The sequence below is a fragment of the Bos javanicus genome, chromosome 5, assembly GCF_032452875.1.
Source record: "Bos javanicus breed banteng chromosome 5, ARS-OSU_banteng_1.0, whole genome shotgun sequence".
In the NCBI taxonomy this organism is placed as follows: domain Eukaryota; kingdom Metazoa; phylum Chordata; class Mammalia; order Artiodactyla; family Bovidae; genus Bos; species Bos javanicus.
Genome location: NC_083872.1, coordinates 30,931,031 through 30,945,956, shown reverse-complemented (window position 1 = coordinate 30,945,956; position 14,926 = coordinate 30,931,031). Strand labels below are relative to the sequence as shown.

At 38.9% G+C, this 14,926-nt stretch overlaps 1 protein-coding gene across 2 annotated transcripts in view; it reads left to right on the top strand.

The window, feature by feature from the left end:
• The window catches only part of SPATS2 (spermatogenesis associated serine rich 2), a 153,241-nt gene that overhangs the window by 64,197 nt on the left and 74,118 nt on the right, over positions 1–14,926 (top strand). For both annotated transcript variants that reach the window (XM_061416219.1, XM_061416220.1), the window contains exon 2: positions 14,488–14,744. In XM_061416219.1, the coding sequence (XP_061272203.1) occupies positions 14,720–14,744 (25 nt within the window). In that variant the 5' untranslated portion in view covers positions 14,488–14,719. The remainder of the gene's footprint in view (positions 1–14,487; positions 14,745–14,926) is intronic.

Here is a 14,926-nt window from a genome sequence, read left to right as displayed (position 1 = left end):
GTTTTGTTTTGTTGCTGTTGTTGTTTTTGTTCGCGGCCATCCTAATCGATATGAGGTGGTATCTCACTATGATTTTGATTTGTGTTTCTCTAGCTATGAGTGATGTCAAGCATCTTTTCATATGTTTGTTGACTGTTGGCTTATCTTCTTTTGAGAAACGTCTATTCAAGTTGTTTGTCCATTTTTAACTTGGGTCATTTATTTTTCTGTGTTAAGTTGTAGGCATTCTTTATATATTTTGATTATTTAACGCTTATCAGATATATGATTTGCTAATATTTTCACTCCATTGATTATTTTTGCTGTACAGAAGTTTTTAATTTTCACATGGTCCAGTTTGTCAATTTTTGCTTTTTTTGGCTGCTTTTGGTGTCATATTCAAGAAATCACTGCCAACGTCAGTATCATGAAGCTTTTCCTCTGTGTTTTCTTCCAGGAGTTTTAGATCTTATGTTTAGGTCTTTAATCCATTTTGAGTTGGTTTTTGTATGTGGTGTAAGAGCCCTGTCCTTCACCATCTCCCAGAGTTTGCAGAAACTCATGTCCATTGAGTCGGTGATGCCATTCAACCATCTCATCCTCTGTCGTCCCCTTCTCCTCCAGCTCTCAATCTTTCCCAGCATCAGGGTCTTTTCCAGTGAGTCGGCTCTTTGCATCAGGTGGCCAAAGTATTGGAACTTCAGCATCAGTCCTTCCAACGAATATTCAGGACTGATTTTTTTTAGGATGGACTGGTTTGATCTCCTTGCAGTCCAAGGGACTCTCAAGAAGTCTTCTCCAACTCCACAATTCAAAAGCATCAATTCTTTGGCTCTCAGCATTCTTTATAGTCCAGCTCTTAACATCCCTACATGACTACTGGGAAAACCATAGCTTTGACTAGATGGACCTTTGTCGGTAAAGTAATGTCTCTGCTTTTTAATATGCTGTCTAGGTTAGTCATAGCTTTTCTTCCAGGGAGCAAGCATCTTTTAATTTTATGGCTGCAGTCACCATCTGCAGTGATTTTGGAGTTGAAGAAAATAAAGTCTCTTACCGTTTCCATTGTTGCCCCACCTATTTGCTATGAAGTGATGGGACCAGGTGCTATGATCTTATTTTTTTGAAAGTTGAGTTTTAAGCCAACTTTTTCACTCTCCTCTTTCACTTTCATCAAGAGGGTCTTTAGTTCCTCTTTGCTTTCTGCCATAGGGTGGTATCATCTGCATATCTGAGGTTATTGCTATTTTTCCAGCAGTCTTGATTCCAGCTTGTGCTTCATCCAGCTCGGCATTTCACATGATATACTCTGTGTAGAAGTTAAATAAGCAGAGTGACAATATACAGCCTTGGTGTACTCTTTCCCAATTTTGAACCAGTCTGTTGTTCCATGTCCGGTTCTAACTGTTTTTTTTTTGACCTGCATACAGATTTCTCAGAACGCAGGTAATGTGATCTGGTATTCCCGTCTCTTGAAGAATTTTCCATAGTTTGTTGTTATCCACACAATTGAAGGCTTTAACGTAGTCAATGAAGGAGAAGTAGATGCTTTTCTGGAATTCTCTTGATTTATCTATGAACCAGGGGATGTTGGCAATTTGATCTCTGATTCCTCTACCTTCATAATCCATTCATATTTAGTATAATTTTTATATAGCTAGGTTTCTCTCTGCCATTTTGATGTTTGTTTTTTATATTATATCTTTTGGTTTAATTGTTCCTCCTTTATTACCTTATTTTGTGTTCTGTTCAGTCACTCAGTCGTGACCGACTCCTTATGACCCCATGGACTGCAGCACGCCAGACCTCCCTGTCCATCACCAACTCCCAGAGTTTACTCAAACTCATGTCCATTGAGTCGGTGATGCCATCCAACCATCTCATCCTCTGTTGTTCCCTTCTCCTCCCGCCTTCAATCTTTCCCAGCATCAGGGTCTTTTCAAATGAATCAGTTCTTTGCATCAAATGGCCGAAGTATTGGAGTTTCAGCTTCAGCATAAGTCCTTCCAATGAATATTCAGAACTGATTTCCTTTAGGATGGACTGGTTGGATCTCCTTGCAGTCCAAGGAACTCTCAAGAGTCTTCTCCAACACCACAGTTCAAAAGCATCAATTCTTCAGTGCTCAACTTTGTTTATAGTCCAGCTCTCACATCTGTACATGACTACTGGAAAAACCAGAGCTTTGACTTGACGGATCTTTGTTGGCAAAGTAATGTTTCTGCTTTTTAATATGCTGTCTAGGTTGGTCATAACTTTTCTTCCAAGGAGCAAGCATCTTTTAATTTCATGGCTGCAGTCACCATCTGCAGTGATTTTGGAGCCCCCAGAAATAAAGTCTGACACTGGTTTCCACTGTTTGCCCATGTGTTTGCCATGAAGTGATGGGACCAGATGCCATGATCTTCATTTTCTGAATGTTGAGCTTTAAGCCAACTTTTTCACTCTCCTCTTTCACTTTCATCAAGAGACTCTTTAGTTTTTCTTCGCTTTCTGCCATAAGGGTGGTGTCATCTGCATATCTGAGGTTATTGATATTTCTCCCAGCAATCTTGATTTCAGCTTGTGCTTCACCCAGCCCAGCATTTCTCATGATGTACTCTGCATATAGATTAAATAAGCAGAGTGACAATATACAGCCTTGATGTACTCCTTTCCCGATTTGGAACCAGTCTGTTATTCCATGTCCAATTCTAACTGTTGTTTCTTGGCCTGCATACAGATTTCTCAGGAGGCAGATCAGGTGGTCTGGTATTCCCATCTCTTTAAGAATTTCCCAGTTTGTTGTGATCCACACAGTCAAAGGCTTTGACATAGTCAATAAAGCAGAAGTAGATGTTTTTCTGGCACTCTTGCTTTTTCGATGATCCAACGGATGTTGGTAACTTGAGCTCTGGTTCCTCTGCCTTTTCTAAATCCACCTTGAACATCTGGAAGTTCATGGTTCATGTACAATTGAAGCCTGGCTTGGAGAATTTTGAGCATTACTTTGCTAGTGTGTGAGATGAGTGCAATTGTGCGGTAGTTTGAGCATTCTTTGGCATTGTCTTTCTTTGGGATTGGAATGAAAACTGACCTTTCCCAGTCCTGTGGCCACTCCGAGTTTTCCAAATTTGCTGGCATATTGAGTGCAGCACTTTCACAGCATTATCTTTTTTAAAAAATTAATTTGTTTAATTGACAGCTAATTACTTAATAATATTTTAGTGGTTTATGCCATACAGAGACATGAGTCAGCCATGGGTGTACATGTGTCCCCCATCCTGAACCCCCCTCCCACCTCCCTCTCCATCCCAGCCCTCGAGGTTGTCCCAGTGCACCGGCCCTGAGCACCCTGTCTCATGCATCGAACCTGGACCGGCGATCTCTTTCACATATGGTAATCTACATGTTTCAATGCTATTCTCTCAAATCATCCCACGCTTGCCTACTCCCACAGAGTCCAAAAGTCTGTTCTTTACATCTGTGTCTCTTTTGCTATCTCACATATAGTGTCATCGTTACGATCTTTCTAAATTCCATATATATGCATTAATATACTGTATTGGTCTTTTTCTTTCTGATTTACTTCACTCTGTATAATAGGCTCCAGTTTCATCCACCTCATTAGAACTGATTCAAATGCATTATTTTTAATCACAGTATCATCTTTTAGGATTTTAAATAGCTCATAGATTTTTTTAAGTGTATGATTTTAATTATTTTGTTTTGCTGTTGTCTTTTGTTTTTGCTGTCTTTGAGTTATATTCTTTTCCTTTTTTTATTTTCCAACTACAATTTTGTTTTATTTTTAAACTTTACAAAATTGTATTAGTTTTGCCAAATATCAAAATGAATCTGCCACAGGTATACATGTGTTCCCCATCCTGAACCCTCCTCCCTCCTCCCTCCCCATACCATCCCTCTGGGTCGTCCCAGTGCACTAGCCCCAAGCATCCAGTATCGTGCATTGAACCTGGACTGGCAACTCATTTCATACATGATATTTTACATGTTTCAGTGCCATTCTCCCAAATCTTCCCACCCTCTCCCTCTCCCACAGAGTCCATAAGACTGTTCTATACATCAGTGTCTCTTTTGCTGTCTCGTACACAGGGTTATTGTTACCATCTTTCTAAATTCCATATATATGCGTTAGTATACTGTATTGGTGTTTTTCTTTCTGGCTTACTTCACTCTGTATAATAGGCTCCAGTTTCATCCACCTCATTAGAACTGATTCAAATGCATTCTTTTTAATCACAGTATCATCTTTTAGGATTTTAAATAGCTCATAGATTTTTTTTTAAGTGTATGATTTTAATTATTTTGTTTTGCTGTTGTCTTTTGTTTTTGCTGTCTTTGAGTTATATTCTTTTCCTTTTTTAAATTTTAAATCAGGTGCCCTTTATGTCTCCAAACTTTTGAAATACCACTCTGGATATTATAGTCTTTATGGGTTTGTATTTCTTCTCCAGAAAATAAAAAGAATAGTTATCCCTATCACAACAACTGGAGAAAACCTCAGTAGAAACTCAACACTGTTTTTCAGTGAGAAATACCTGATGTTGTATATTTTGTTTAGTGAAGACAGTTTGCCGTATACTAAGCAAAGTGGAAATCGCTAATGTGGTCAATTTAAAAGAAGCAAATAATTTAAAATACAAAGGCTTCCAGGTGGTGAGTTATTTTCTTAGTGCTTGTTCTAGACATTCCAAAATGCATTTTAATTCATCACAGTCTACTTTAGATTAATGCTAGTTTAATTCTGTAAGATAGCATTTCTTACTCCCTCCTTTGTACAGTAATTGTCATATATATTATATTTGTTATAAACATAACAATAATGTTATTACTGCTTTATATAATCTTTTAAATAATTTTAGAGAATATATATATATGTATATATGGCATGTGGAATCTTAGTTTCCCAAACAGGGATCAAATTCACATCCCCTGCAGTGGAAGTGCAGAGTCCTAACTACTGGACCACCAGGGAAGTCCCAAGAGAATAAACTTTTTAGAATGTATTCTTTTATATTTACCCGTATATTTCCTTTTCCCAGTACTTTTCTTTGTGTAGATTCAAGTTACCATCTGGTGTCGGTGGATTCTCTTAATTTATTGGGGATGTCTCTGTTTCATGCTCATTTTATAAAATCATTTTACTTTTGTGTTTGGCTGTGCTGGGTTCTCATTGCTGCACAGGCTCTCCTCTAGTTAGGCCAGCAGGGCTACTCTAGCTGTGGTGCACAGGCTTCTCACTGTGGTGGCTTCTCTGGTGGAGCATGAGCTCTAGGACATGCAGGCTGCTGTCGTTGCAACCACTGTGCTCAGGAGTTGTGGTTCCTGGGCTCTCAAGCACAGGCTCAGTCGTTGTGGCACATGGGTTTAGTTGCTCTGTGGCAAGTAGAATCTTCCCGAATCAGGGATCGAACCCGTGTCTCCTGCATTGGCAGGCGGATTCTTTACTGCTAAGCCACCAGGGAACTCCCATCTTCATTTTTGAAAGACAATTTAGCTATCTGGATACAATATTCCTTTTTTTAAAAATTTATTTTTAGTTGGAGGATGATTAATTTCCAATATTGTGTTGGCCTCTGCAATATATGAACATGAATCAGCCATAGGTATAGGTATGTCCCCTCCCTCCTGAACCTCCGTCCCACCTTCCTCCCCATCTTGCCCTTCTAGATTATCACACGGCACTGATTTGAGCTCCCTGCGTCATACAGTACATTTCACCAGCTATCTAAATTACATATGGCAGTGTATATGTTTCAGTGCTGTTCTCTCCGTTTGTCCCACCCTGCCCTTCCCTCTCTGTGCCAACAAGTCTTTTCTCCATGCCTGTCTCCACTGCTGCCCTGCAAATAGGTTCATCAGTACTGTCCTTCTAGGTTACATACATATGCGTTAGAATACAGTATTTATCTTTCTCTTTGTGACTCACTTCACTGTGTATAATAGGTTCTCCGTTCATCCACCTTATTAGAACGGAGTCAAATTTGTTCCTTTTTATGGCTGAGCACAAGCTGGAATCAAGATTGCTGGGAGAAATATCAATAACCTCAGATATGCAGATGATGCACCACCCTTATGGCAGAAAGTGAAGAGGAACTAAAAAGCCTGTTGATGAAAGTGAAAGAGGAGAGTGAAAAAGTTGGCTTAAAGTTCAACATTCAGAAAACGAAGATCATGGCATCTGGTCCCATCACTTCATGGCAAATAGAGGGGAAACAGTGGAAACATTGTCAGACTTTGTTTTTTGGGCTCCAAAATCACTGCAGATGGTGACTGCAGCCATGAAATTAAAAGACGCATACTCCTTGGAAGGAAAGTTATGACCAACCTAGACAGCATATTAAAAAGCAGAGATATTACTTTGCCAACAAAGGTCCATCTAGTCAAGGCTATGGTTTTTCCAGTGGTCATGTATGGATGTGAGAGTTGGACTGTGAAGAAAGCTGAGCGCTGAAGAATTGATGCTTTTGAACTGTGGTGTTGGAGAAGACTCTTGAGAGTCCCTTGGACTGCAAGGAGATCCAGTCAGTCCATTCTAAAGGAGATCAGTCCTGAGTGTTTATTGGAAGGACTGATGCTAAAGCTGAAACTCCAGTACTTCGGCCACCTCATGGGAAGAGTTGACTTATTGGAAAAGACTGTGATGCTGGGAGGGATTGAGGGCAGGAGGAGAAGGGGACGACAGAGGATGAGACGGCTGGATGGCATCACTGACTCGATGGACATGAGTTTGAGTGAACTCCGGGAGTTGGTCATGGACAGGGAGGCCTGGCCTGCTGTGATTCATGGGATCGCAAAGAGTCGAACACGACTGAGTGACTGAACTGAACTGAATATTCCATTGTATATGTGTACCACAACTTCTTTATCCATTCATCTGTCAGTGGACATCTAGGTTGCTTTCATGTCCTAACTATTGTTAATAGTGCTGCAGTCAACAGTGGGGTGCATGTGTCTTTGTCAGTTATGGTTTCCTCAGAGTATATGTCCAATAGTGGGATTGTTGGGTCATATGGTAGTTTTATTCCTAGTTTTTTAAGGGATCTCCACACTATTCTCCATAGTGGCTGTTATCAATTTGTATTCCCATCAACAGTGCAAGAGGGTTCCCTTTTCTCCATACCCTCTCCAGCATTTATTGTTTGTGGATTGTTTGATGATGGCTGTTCTGACCAGTGTTGGTGATAACCTCATTGTAGTTTTGATTTGCATTTCTCTAATAATGAGCAGTGTTGAGCATCTTTTCATGTGTTTATTAGCCATCTGTGGATACAGAATTATTACTTGACTATTTTCTTTCAGCATTTTGAATATGTTATTTCATTGCCTTCTGGCCTCCCTTGTTTCTGATGAGAAGTTAGCCAGTAGTTAAATCTTTGTGTCCCTGTAAAATGATACTCCCAAGATTTTCTGTTTTGGGCTTTCGTCAGTTTTACTATATATCTAGGTATGGATTTCTGTGTTTCTGTTGTCATGCTTCATTTAGCTTCTTAAAGTGTAGATTAATTGTAAAGTCAGTTTGTATAGTTTTTGGTCACTGTTTCTGTATCCTTTCCACTTCTGGAATTCGTAATTCATGTATGTTGGTACATTTGACATTGTTCCACAGGTCTTTAAGGCTATGTTTGTTTTTCTTTATTCTTTTCTCTCTTTTCAGATTAGATCATTTCTGTTACTCTTTCTTCAGGTTTATTTTTTATTCTGCTTCAGTGTTCAACTCTGGGGTTTTGTTTGGTCTTTTTTATAATTATTATTTGTTGTTGAGATTTTCTATTTGTTTAAGACATTGTTCTTATAATTTTCCTTAGTCTTTTAAAACACTTTGAAGTCTGCGTTTGCTAAGGCTGGCATTGGGCCTACTCAGAGATATTTTCAATCACATGGGGTCTTTTTTTCCCTTCTCAGTTTGGGTCACACTTTCTTGGCATTTTTACATCTTACAAATTTTTGTTGGAACTGTGGACATTTTGCATAATATATTGTAGCAGTTTTGGATTCTGATTTTTCTCCCTTTTGAGGGTTGTTGTTGCTTTGTTATTATTGTTGTTTTTAAAGTAACTTGCCTGAGCTAAATCTGTGGAATTTTTCTGTGTGGTGTGTGACTGCTGATACCTGCTCAGTTTTTTGTTATTTTAATTTCTGTTTTAATTTTTGTGTTTGGCTTCCTGGAGTGGCACCTGCATCTGCATTGCTTAGTGGTCAGTCAATGATTGGTCGAAGATTGTGCTAGATAGTGTGCTAGCTATTGAGCTAAATACCGAGTAAGACTTCTACTCTCTGCTGATCTTTATCTGTTTGAGGAAGCTCCTTCAAAGTTCAGGCCATTTCAAAGTCTGCCCTAACTTTTACCTTCCACCAGGCCCTTTTCTGTCTTTTCTGCCTGTGTGTGCAGGCTCCTGGTGTGTGAATGTGTAGACATATATCGAGGTCCCTTATAGTTTCTTCTCCAGATTTCCTTTTTTAATTTCTGACTAGTTTGCTGCCCCATTGTTTGCACTATGACAGTGACCTCAGGATATCGGAGCTCTTGGTCTTGCTTTTCTCTTTGCCCCCAGTAATGCAAACTCTTATTGACAATGCAGATAGGATAGGCATGAGCTTTTTCTGTACTTTGCTTTAAGTAAAGTCAGCCTTCTTTGTCAGTAGCTGCTGGTTTTTACCACCTTGGTAGAACCAACTTCCCCACTGACCTCTGGGGATGGGAGTACTTTAGCTAGTAATGCCACAGATTCCCTCTGTTCTCGCCCCGAGTTCAGCAGTTTCTTATGAATAACTGCAGAGAAGGAAACATTCGAGAAAAAGCCTAAAGGAGGTGAGGAAGTATTCCATGTAGCTATCTAGGGGAAGGACATTGGTGGCAGAGGCAACACCTTAAGGGCCTTAAGTTGAGAACATATCTGAGTCCAGGTTCGATGCACGATACTGGATGCTTGGGGCTAGTGCACTGGGACGACCCAGAGGGATGGTATGGGGAGGGAGGAGGGAGGAGGGTTCAGGATGGGGAACACATGTATACCTGTGGCGGATTCATTTTGATATTTGGCAAAACTAATACAATTTTGTAAAGTTTAAAAATAAAATAAAATTAAAATAAATAAATAAATAAATAAAATGGACAATAAAGAGGCCAATGTGGCTGGTATAAAATACTTGAGAGGAAGAGTAGCAGGATGTGAGGTCAGAGAGGAAAAGGGTGCATGCGGACAGGGTGTTAGAGCAGATAAGACCTTTTAGGCCACTCTGAGGGCTCTGGCTTTTACTTTGAATGAAATGAGGAGCTGCTGGAGGGCTTTGAACGGCATAGTTGGGACATAATGTCTTATAATTTTAAAATACCTATGTGAAACAGAAGCTAGAGAGTGGCAGAATAGCAGACTCAGGATGCCAGCTAGGAGACTATTATAGTCTTGATTATAGCAATGCAGGTGAGAAATGATTGTGTCTTGGACAGAAGTGGTTGCAAGTGGAGATGGTCAGAAGTGGGCCAGTTCTGGTATATGTAAAAGGTAGAACAGAGAGGATTTCTTCTGATGGATTGGTAGTGGGGAGGGAATGATACTGATGCTTCTTTCAAAGGAATTTTCCTGTATTTCATCTGTGAATGTTTTTTCTGTTCCCTTTATTGAGTCCTCTGTTTTTGGAGTTTATTATATTGACTCTAATTATCCTTAGATTGGATCATTTTTATCTTCTAATTGCTTTAACTTCTTTTATGTTTTTATTATTATTATTATTATTTTTCTGAAAGCCATCCCATTTCTCCATCCCATTCATTCTGTTTTCATTTGAATCTGTTCTGTTTCTGATACCTTATTAAATCTGTAATTGTGGTATTTTGTTTTTCAGATTTCCTTAGCTTTGCAGTCATCTTTCTTTTCATTCTATTTATCCTTATTCATTCTTTCATTTATTTCCTAGCTCTTATTTTACTTAATCTAAATTCTTATTTAAAGTATTCAAGTAAGTATTTAATGAAAAATCTTTGATTTGGGGGGTTATATTGTTTCCCAGGTTTAGTTCTTCATCTGCTATCTGCTACATGGTAATTTATTTTCTCTCATTGTCTTTATCTTTTGTTACTGGAGATTTGATAGTTGCTGTGTCATTTTTATTGATTGCACATCGCAGGATCTCAGTTCCTCAATCAAGGATCAAACCCAGGCACGTGGCAATGAAAGCTGAGAGTGCTAACCACTGGACTGTCAGGGAATCCCCTAAGAGGCTGTTACTCTGAAGTCTTTATTTTATGTTTATCCTTTTTTTTAAACTTTATTTTATATTGGAGTATAGCCAGTTAACAGCGTTGTGATAGTTTCGGGTGCAGAGCAGAGCGACTCTGAGAACAGGCTTTTTACTCTTGATGGATTTTTTTTTTTAACTTGTGACTTATCCCTTTTATTCTCCACACTGAAAAAATATTTCATAAAGTTTACTCTTATTTCCTTCTTGGGTTACATTTTGTAAAGTTTTTTTTTTTTTTTTCTATCAGGTTTCTAGGTATAAGAGTTCCATGACCCTCCTCATGCTTTCTTTACCCATAAATTTTGGACATGTATGTATTAAATGTTTAGTAATAAGGCAGGAAAAAGGCATTTGTATCTTTGCAATTTATAAAAGCTTTCTGTAGTGTTGACTAATCCACATTCTGATGTTTCAGTTTTCCTTATTAAATTCCCTTTATTCTCTCCTTTTCCCTCTCACCCTCCTCCCAAATGTCTTGCAACTATATTTGAGCTGGGAAACCTGAGGAGGGGTTAGATAAAGGAAATTAATAGAGGAAGAGAAAAGACCCTTGATTTATATAGGAAGAGCAGGTGGTAAGAGAGATCTTAGGGAGTGATAGGAAGTAACTATTTTAGTTTGTGAAGTAGAGGTGGAGATAAGATTTTTGAGATAGACACAAGAAGAATAAGAAAACATGCTTTCCATAGTGGCTGTACTAGTTTGCATTCCCACCAACAGTGTAAGAGGGTTCCCTTTTCTCCACATCCTCTCCAGCATTTATTGCTTGTAGACTTTTGGATCGCAGCCATTCTGACTGGCGTGAAATGGTACCTCATAGTGGTTTTGATTTGCATTTCTCTGATAATGAGTGATGTTGAGCATCTTTTCATGTGTTTGTTAGCCATCTGTATATCTTCTTTGGAGAAATGTCTATTTAGTTCTTTGGCCCATTTTTTGATTGGGTCATTTATTTTTCTGGAATTGAGCTGTAGGAGTTGCTTGTATATCTTTGAGATTAGTTGTTTGTCTATTGCTTCATTTGCTATTATTTTCTCCCATTCTGAAGGCTGTCTTTTCACCTTGCTTATAGTTTCCTTTGTTGTGCAGAAGCTTTTAAGTTTAATTAGGTCCCACCCATTTGTTTATTTTTGCTTTTATTTCCAATATTCTGGGAGGTGGGTCATAGAGGATCCTGCTGTGATGTATGTCGGAGAGTGTTTTGCCTATGTTCTCCTCTAGGAGTTTTATAGTTTCTGGTCTTACGTTTAGATCTTTAATCCATTTTGAGTTTATTTTTGTGTATGGTGTTAGAAAGCGGTCTAGTTTCATTCTTTTACAAGTGGTTGACCAGTTTTCCCAGCACCACTTGTTAAAGAGATTGTCTTTAATCCATTGTATATTCTTGCCTCTTTTGTCAAAGATAAGGTGTCCATATGTGCGTGGATTTATCTCTGGGCTTTCTGGAGATTCCTTAAAAAACTGGAAATAGAACTGCCTTATGATCCAGCAATCCCACTGCTGGGCATACACACTGAGGAAACCAGAAGGGAAAGAGACACGTGTACCCCAATGTTCATAGCAGTACTGTTTATAATAGCTAGGACGTGGAAGCAACCTAGATGTCCATCAGCAGATGAATGGATAAGCAAGCTGTGGTACATATACACAATGGAGTATTACTCAGCCATTAAAAAGAATACATTTGAATCAGTTCTAATGAGGTGGATGAAACTGGAGCCTATTATACAGAGTGAAGTAAGCCAGAAAGAAAAACACCAATACAGTATCAGATCAGAGCAGTCACTCAGTTGTGTCCGACTCTTTGCAACCCCATGAACCACAGCACACCAGGCCTCCCTATCCATCACCAATTCCCGGAGTTCACTCAGACTCATGTCATCGAGTCAGTGATGCCATCCAGCCATCTCATCCTCTGTTGTCCCCTTCTCCTCCTGCCCCCAATCCCTCCCAGCACCAGAGTCTTTTCCAGTGAGTCAACTCTTCGCATGAGGTGGCCAAAGTACTGGAGTTTCAGCTTTAGCATCATTCCTTCCAAAGAAATCCCAGGGCTGATCTCCTTCAAAATGGACTGGTTGGATCTCCTTGCAGTCCAAGGGACTCTCAAGAGTCTTCTCCAGCACTACAGTTCAAAAGCATCAATTCTTCGGCGCTCAGCCTTCTTCACAGTCCAACTCTCACATCCATACATGACCACTGGAAAAACCATAGCTTTGACTAGACGAACCTTTTTTGGCAAAGTAATATCTCTGCTTTTGAATATGCTATCTAGGTTGGTCATAACTTTCCTTCCAAGGAGTAAGCGTCTTTTAATTTCATGGCTGCAGTCACCATCTGCAGTGATTTTGGAACCCAGAAAAATAAAGTCTGACACTGTTGCCACTGTTTCCCCATCTATTTCCCATGAAGTGATGGGACCGGATGCCATGATCCTCATTTTCTGAATGTTGAACTTTAAGCCAACTTTTTCACTCTCCTCTTTCACTTTCATCAAGAGGCTTTTTAGTTCTTCTTCACTTTCTGCCATAAGGGTGGTGTCATCTGCATATCTGAGGTTGTTGATATTTCTCCCGGCAATCTTGATTCCAGCTTGTGTTTCTTCCAGTCCAGTGTTTCTCATGATGTACTCTGCATATAAGTTAAATAAACAGGGTGACAATATAGAGCCTTGACGTACTCCTTTTCCTATTTGGAACCAGTCTGTTGTTCCATGTCCAGTTCTAACTGTTGCTTCCTGACCTGCATACAAATTTCTCAAGAGGCAGATTAGGTGTTCTGGTATTCCCATCTCTTTCAGAATTTTCTACAGTTTATTGTGATCCACACAGTCAAAGGCTTTGGCATAGTCAATAAAACAGAAATAGATGTTTTTCTGGAACTCTCTTGCTTTTTCCATGACCCAGCGGATGTTGGCAATTTGATCTCTGGTTCCTCTGCCTTTTCTAAAACCAGCTTGAACATCAGGAAGTTCACGGTTCACATATTGCTGAAGCCTGGCTTGGAGAATTTTAAGCATTACTTTACTAGAGTGTGAGATGAGTGCAATTGTGCGGTAGTTTGAGCATTCTTTGGCATTGCCTTTCTTTGGGATTGGAATGAAAAGTTACCTTTTCCAGTATACTAACGCATATTTATGGAATTTAGAAAGATGGTAACAATAACCCTGTATACGAGACAGCAAAAGAGACACTGATGTATAGAACAGTCTTTTGGACTCTGTGGGAGAGGGAGAGGATGGGATGATTTGGGAGAATGGCATTGAAATATGTATAATATCATATATGAAACGAGTCGCCAGTCCAGGTTCGATGCATGATACTGGATGCTTGGGGCTGGTGCACTGGGACGACCCAGAGGGATGGTATGGGGAGGGAGGAGGGAGGAGGGTTCAGGATGGGGAACACATGTATACCTGTGGCAGATTCATTTTGATATATGGCAAATCCAACACAATATTGTAAAGTTAAATAAAATAAAATTTAAAAATAAGTAAATAAATAAAATTCAAAAAACAAAACAAAACAAAAATCCAGCTTTTAGTTCTGAAAGAATTTGGCACTAATTAAAAAAAAAAAGAAAAGAAAACATGCTTTCTGAACTGAGAAGATAGTTTGATTTATAAGATTAAAATTTTTTAAGGAGCAAAGTATTGCTTTTTTAAAAAAAGGTTTACAATGATTTATTTTTTGAGAAACTTTAAAAAATTGAATTACAGTTGATTTACAATGTTGTATTAATTAAAATATTGCTTCTTACAACTGTATTCTTTCTAGAGTAGTTTTTTTTTTTTTAAAACAAGTGAATACCCTGTTTTCTCTCTCTCTCTTTTTTTTAAATACTTTGTTTATATTTGATTGCACTGGGTCTTCTTGCTACATGCAAGCTTTCTCTAGTTGTGGAGAGTGGGGGTTGTCTTTGTTGAGGTGCATGGGCTTCTTATTGTAGCTTCTCTTGTTGCGGAGCACAGGCTCTAGGCACACAGGCTCAGTAGTTGCGGCTTGTGGGCTCAGTAGTTGTAGCTCGTGGGCTTTAGTTGCTCTGCAGCACATGGAATCTTCCTGGACCAGAGATTGAACCCATGTACCTGCATTGGCAGGCAAACTGTTACCCACTGTACCAACAGGGAAATCCTCGAGTAGTTTTCTTTTAATAACTAGTTTCATTTAGAAAAAGTATAAAATAAAGCATGTGGATATCTGTTAAAAATTTTGTACAGCTGTTACTGTCATAGTGAATACATGTGTATGTTTGTTTTCCCCCTAGAATCTCCCTGGAAAAAGAGACATGAATGTCTGCAGTGATATTTCTTGACATGAATTTGATATGAGAGAAGAAAAGGAGATCGACGGCTAGTGAACAGGATTTCAAATAACCAGGATTTTATATTTATCACCTTCGGTCATCTCCTTTTAAATCAAAGACAACTACAGTCAGAACCAAGACAAGGCAAAATAATACTTTTCTTCTGCATTTTTTGAGACTAAAGAAACCTGAAATGTCTAGGAAACAAAACCAGAAGGGTAAGATTCCATGTGGGCATGAATTGTTAAAAGCATAGTTGTAGAGTCATGATCACCATTTCTATCTGTACATAGTTTTAAAAAACGTTCTCTTAATGTGTTTTGAGTGGTGTTATACTTTTGCTCACCTAGTGCAGTACTACTGATGGTTATAACTTATCTTTTAGTCATGACCACAGTTA